At 37.2% G+C, this 5988-nt stretch overlaps 1 protein-coding gene across 3 annotated transcripts; it reads right to left on the bottom strand.

Annotated features, from left to right (window-relative positions):
* Positions 1-724: 724 nt before the first annotated feature.
* LOC149385033 (phospholipase D delta-like) lies at positions 725-2933 on the bottom strand. 3 transcript variants are annotated; one of them, XR_016301424.1, is made up of 8 exons: positions 2769-2933; positions 2539-2629; positions 2166-2310; positions 1697-2062; positions 1473-1589; positions 1156-1361; positions 918-1063; positions 725-835 (listed from the first exon to the last, which is right to left on the bottom strand). XR_016301424.1 is itself a non-coding variant. In XM_089626973.1 (7 exons), the coding sequence occupies exons 3-4, from the start codon at positions 2114-2116 to the stop codon at positions 1584-1586; spliced, it is 426 nt and encodes a 141-aa protein (XP_089483099.1). In that variant the 5' UTR covers positions 2117-2310; positions 2539-2629; positions 2769-2933; the 3' UTR covers positions 725-835; positions 918-1063; positions 1156-1361; positions 1473-1583. The 3 variants fall into 3 exon arrangements, 2 of the variants coding, with proteins under 2 accessions (XP_089483099.1, XP_089483100.1); XM_089626973.1 differs by having other exon boundaries at positions 1697-2310; XM_089626974.1 differs by having other exon boundaries at positions 1156-1350; positions 1697-2310.
* Positions 2934-5988: the final 3055 nt, after the last annotated feature.

Raw genomic sequence — 5988 nt, 5'->3', positions numbered from 1 at the left:
TTCTTTTTGAAAGCCATGTTTTTCATATTTTAGGTGTACGTTTTTTTTTTTCTTCACCATTTCAACTTTGTCTTGTATCAAAGTTCATGTGTATACAAAGAGCTTTTTATTTATTTATTTAAACTAGTTCTAAGGCCTATTTTTTTTTTCTTTTATGTATGTTATGTTATGAAACGAGATAGTAGTAGATAATTAGTTCAACAAAAAAAGTAACAGTTAAGTTTATTTACATAAGCATAGGGAGATAGAGTTTGTAGGAGCATAATAATTTACAGGGGTAGATATGGTTGCTAATAACACGTAAACAATAAAGAGAATTTATAACTCAGGGCTTTGTTGTTTTTTTTTTTCTGTTAATTATTGGTAGAAGTGTAAGGGTTTATCGAACTAACCTTGAAATATCCATTGTTTTTTTTTTAAGAGGAAGAACAGAAATGTGCAGAAATTGGAGTATGAAGATGTGGTTATCTATTCAAAATCAAGGGAATTGGAAAAGTATTGAGATGTTGATAAATAATTAGTGGACGTAAACTATGTGTACCTATGACTTCTAGTGTAGTAAAACAGTTACATATATATTAAATTTCTTTATTAAATTTCTTTATTTTAAAAGTTAAAGCTATCTATTCACTTATTCACATCAAAGTTATATATTTGAGGTGCTGATTTAATATTTTGGTATATGGTTAACTGTTTTTTTTTTTTTTTTTTTTAACTTTTCTTGCAGTCTTTAATAAGAGAGTATATGTACCAGTGATTTCTTGTGTATGAGGTTAAACCTGGACACGCCGGTTCTGAGGCTCTTCATGCTTGGCAACCCATAATGCAGGATCGTCTATTGTAACAGATGAAGAAGGATTAAGGATCCACGATATGCGTTCCAACTTTATCAAATAATTGTCGTGCCAATGAGATACCTTCTTTAACTTTTGCCCCAATTCCGAACCGTTTCGTGGCTTTTTTTCCACCGCTGCTCGAAATTAGTGAGCACGTCATACGCATCAGGGGCTTCGATTTTGCAGTGCAAGTCATGCCATAGCTGCCTCGGTCCCTTCGTTCCGCTCTGTTTTTTGACACCGCCAAGTAAAACACATTATAACCTGTTCATCAATTCTTTGGTATTTACAAAAAGGAGACATAGAAATTGACACTCACAGAAAAAGTTGGGTTCTGAAAATCTCCGTCAAACGCAGTGTATAGATCACGAAACAGCCGGTGCTGAGGTGTGTCGTAACGGCCATCATAGAGGTCTAAACCTCCTAGAAATGAAGTTATCTTCCGGTTATTACCCCAAGCTTGTGTGTCCACAATTACGCATTTTTGATGATGCGTAAACAGAGTTCCTACAAGCTGAAAATGAACTTTTCACCTCAGCACCACATAAGAAAATAAGAGTCAATTTAGAAGAAAATAAAACATAAAAGGAATATTTATAAAGGTGAAAATGTTACTGGAACATGATCTATTCATGCCTGATGCTTAAAAATGCTGAGCATACTGCTCGCATACCGCGGCGACAACACGCAAGTCACCGACGAGTGCTTGAAGAACTTCTTCGTTTCTTCATCGTGCGTTTCGATCACTCATTTCTGCCATCAAATTAAGCAACGCTGTTATATGTATGTTGAGTTAACACTTACTGTACCAAAAAGAGCAAGTCTCTCAAATAATAATGAAGACAATGATTAATTAGTACCGTCTTTAGAAAGAAGTTGTGGTGAGAGGTCTTATCATCCCAAATGATCATAAGAAGTCTGATGCCTTCCTGAGACTTGAATTTAAGCAAATCTCCGAGGCTCAAATCCCCGCCGTTTGGCAAAGGCCTTGTCGGTTTTCTAACCACTTTCACTTTGTGAAAAATGGACCAACCAACAATGTATATCAGATGATGAGCCTCCAATATCGCGTGGCATATATCTTCCCAGCAATTCTCTTGATCGTACGATTTTCCGTTCTCCAATTCGATTTCTTCAGGTGTTGGATCCGGTGAGTGAGCGTCCTGGTACAGAGTCACCGAACCGGCTTTCCGAGCCAGAAAATAGAGCAGCTTCCCGAACGGATTCTGTGAGTTTGGAATCACACGCGTGTGAGCAACGCGCGCCCCGGCGAGGCACATTGTGACGTGGGTTGCTGGTGATGATTTTCCCGTAGTTAAATGAATTTACCTTGAAACGCACCAGCAATAAATAAGCTGTCCCAGGGTGTTTCTATAACAAAAAGCTAGATCAGTCTAGAAACTTCAGTTTTCTTCCGTCTTAACGAAGACCACTGTATGATATGGTTTGATCTAAACGAGACCAGCATTCTCAACTGCAGATGAAAAGGAAAACAATTAAAAGAGGAATGTGAAGCATGAATGAAAACAAAGTTATTTATAAGCAAACAATAATTTAGTAAATAATAAATGTGCAAATCACAATAGGTGATCAAGTTAATAGAAAGCATTTTTAACTTTCGACAATAACAGTTAACGTAAAGTCGTGATGCAAAATATTCAAATTCATTCACTAATGTATTGCTAAAACAATAAAATATTACCTGTAAATAGAGTGTTGTTTATTTTACAAGTCTGTTGTTTCGTCAAAAAGTGTAATACGAGCCTGTTTTTTTTTTTTGTTACGTTGCATTCCTAGAAAAGAAAGAAACTTTTGGTGAGAGTGGGTGAGAGTGACAAATTTACTGGAAAATAAAAATAAAAGCAAGATAGTATGGCAATAACTATTCTGCTTGACACTTTAAATAAATTCTAAGAGCAGTATATCTATTACCTTGGCTGAAGCACCAAATTTATATTTTGTTCTAAGCGATTAGCTAAGAACATAATCTCGTCGTAGACCAGCGACTCTGAATCCTTCACGGCGAGATTCGATCGATCCTCGTTGAGCTTTGTCTCGCGCTTTCTCTTCGTCGTCAAACCTTCCAGTCTCTCTCTCTCTCTCGCTGAATATCTCTGTCTCTGTTTCGCCCTCTCACTCTCGCTATCTCTCTCTCGCTCAATCCCCTCGCTCAATCCCTCTCACACAAACAAAACAGGAAAAGAAAAAAGAAAGAACAATCTGAAAAGGGGAAATGGGAAAACCAAGAGCTCAGCAAAGTAAAAAAAAACACTGATGCATTAATTGTTTCAGCCCATTAAAAAAAGAGTAAATGGCGGCAAAAGTCCTTAAAGTTTTCAGAAACTGTTAAGTTAGTCCCTATTCTTTTTTTTTTAACGGTGAAAGTCCTTAATGTTCAATTTTCCTAATTCCGTAGGTCCTTAACCTCATTTTGGCGTTAATATGTAACGATGTTAGGTCAAAAACGTTAGTTTTGACTGAAAACATATTTTAATTAAGAAATTAAACAAATAAAGGAAATAAAACCCCATTGTTGTCACTTAAATGAACAGAGCCCCAACTTCCTTTAATGAACAAGAAGGTCCAGCCGCAGCCCCCAAGAACAAGACGAAGAAGAAGAAGACCGAGGAGCACCGCTGCAGCCGCGGTTGGTGCTTGCCACCAGGGACCCCTCCGTGGTCGTCATGGGCACCATGAACTCGAAGCCGTCCAGCACCAGCGGCCCCGCAATCCCCACTGGGATCTCGCAGCACTGCCCCAGGATCGTTCTGTAGTCGAACCCTTCCACCGGCAGCCCCCCCAGCGACCGCCCCGTCGTCCTCTGCACCGCCTCTCGCCAGATCGCCGCCGCCCGCCCGCAGTCTCCCACCACGCCTCCAGCGAGTATGATCCGCCACGCTCCCCTCCACCACCGCCTTCACGATCTCCTCGTAGTCGACGGACAGGACATCCACCAACGCCCAAATATACGACGCCACGCTCCCCTCCACCACCGCCTTCACGATCTCCTCGTAGTCGACGGACTGGACATCCACCAACGCCCAAATACTCCAAGGCCACGCAGAGGTTTTACAATGACAATTTCAAGGACTCTGACCAACGTCTCAAAAAGGTTCTCGCCGCCGGCTGCTTCGGCAGAGTCACCGTCGGGTCTTTGCCGGCTGTTTTATTTGTTTTTATTTCCTTTATTTGTTTAATTTTTTACTTAAAATATGTTTTCAGTCAAAACTAACGTTTTTTTACCATACATCGTTACTTATTAACGTCAAAATGGGGTTAAGGACCTACGGAATTAGGAAAACTGAACATTAAGGACTTTCACCGTTAAAAAAAAAAGAATAGGGACTAACTTAGCTGTTTCTGAAAACTTTAAGGACTTTTGCCGCCATTTACTCTTAAAAAAACTTAAAATGTGCCACGTGGCGATTGAGGAGAGTGACGAAACGTTTTTTTGCTTAAAATTTTTGGGTCTTTTAATGAGAGTAAGTAGATGAACGGTGGAATTTGTGGCTTCATTATTTGGTTTTGGAGATAAATGATTAGCTTAACTTTGTGATGTGTAGATCTTATATACTAGCTTAACTATTTGCTCAAATGATTTTTGTGCAAAGATTATCAATATCATATCCTAAATGGCTACTCTAATAGCTCTGAAATGAATATGATATATATAGCCAATATAAAACACCAAAAGAGAAGAGTAAATATGAGTCAAAGGCTCCTCTTTGTTCTTTGACCTTCATGTGTTTATATACTTGAGTGTAAATTCTTATAGGCTAATTTCAATTTCCTTCTAATAATTTTTTTAAGTTGACAAAATTATATTTTCTCCTTTTTTAAGGGAAATATAATAGGCAGAAAGACGATAAGATATTAAAATTGTGCTTGTATTTTTGTTGTGATGGTTTGACTAGTTTTTGCATGGTGACGATTTTTGGAGATTTTTTGTGATGGACTGCCTGATTTGTTTTCTTAGGTTTACGAAAAAAAAAATTAAAAACATGATTTTTCAAGCCCCTTCCAAGGAAAAATCAGAACCAGATGTTTATTCGTTAATTGATATTGTTCAGTTGTTTCATAGAAAAAAGAAGGGAATTTCATTAGTTTATTAATGTTTCTCGCAAGCCGAATAGAGGGCTTGAATGATTGGGTTGCAGTGACCATTATAATCATTGGGATTTTTTTTTTTTGTGAAAGTTGAGGTATTAGACTTTTTAAGAATTTTTTCTCATTTAGAGGTCTTGAGTTTTTTTTTTCTGTATATTTTCCGAAATATTTTTAACCGAAGATTGCATATCTATTTTTGAGTTCCCATTCGTAGCATTTTCATAGTCGATTACTTTAATCCCCAAGCTTCTGTTTTTAGGATCCATGTGCAGTGTTTATGGATTTGTTGAAATTTTGGATGCATGGCATAGGATGTATTTTTTAGTTATAATACACTAATTTTTTAGCTGTAGGACACTATTTTTTTTTTTTGTTGCAAGACACTACTTTTTGTTGTAGGATACTACCCTATATTTTATAGTTGTAGCTAGGACAATTTATATTATTTTTTTGGTGTAGGATACTTCTTTTTTTAGTTGCAGGACAAGTTATATATATATATATATATATATATTGGTGTAAGATACTTTTTTTTAGTTGTAGTAGACTACCTCTTTTTTTTTTTGGTTGTAGTACACTATTTTTTTTATAGGGTACTACCCTACATCCTTTTTTTTTTGTGGGAAATTTTTTGCTATATGATGCTAGCACTTTACGCGAAATTTTTTGTTGTTGTAGGACACTATCCTATGTTGTAGGAACCCATTTTTTTTTTCTATGGAAGCTAGTGTGTTTTGTCTTGATTTTCTGTGTAGATTTTGCTTGTTTGTGGGAGCGATCTCAACAACTGTTTTTTTATCTAGACCGAGTGAGAATGACTAGCGAATTGGACAATTGGCTATACGTCAAAAGATGAAGCGTGTCGGTTCTTGTGTTCTCTATGAGACCAGAGATCCGAGCCACAATTCCTCTTAAAACGTATTCTACACGAGCTCAGAAAGTAATCTAATGATTGAGAACATGGTGTTTTACGGAGGTTTGAAAAGTGATTGTATATGAAGATTCCTTCAAAACTTCTATCGTGACGCGTAGATGAGATCTCTAT

Source organism: Urtica dioica, chromosome 9 (genome assembly GCF_054948205.1).
Source record: "Urtica dioica subsp. dioica isolate 48M chromosome 9, U.dioica_male_clone48M_v1_H2, whole genome shotgun sequence".
NCBI lineage: Eukaryota > Viridiplantae > Streptophyta > Magnoliopsida > Rosales > Urticaceae > Urtica > Urtica dioica.
Note: the sequence above shows the minus strand (reverse complement) of the source record. Positions and strands in the feature narration are given on the sequence as shown.

Excerpts from the sequence above, each read along its gene's own strand:
- LOC149385033 (XM_089626973.1), bottom strand. The coding sequence starts at position 2,116 with ATGTGCCTCGCCGGGGCGCGCGTTGCTCACACGCGTGTGATTCCAAAC.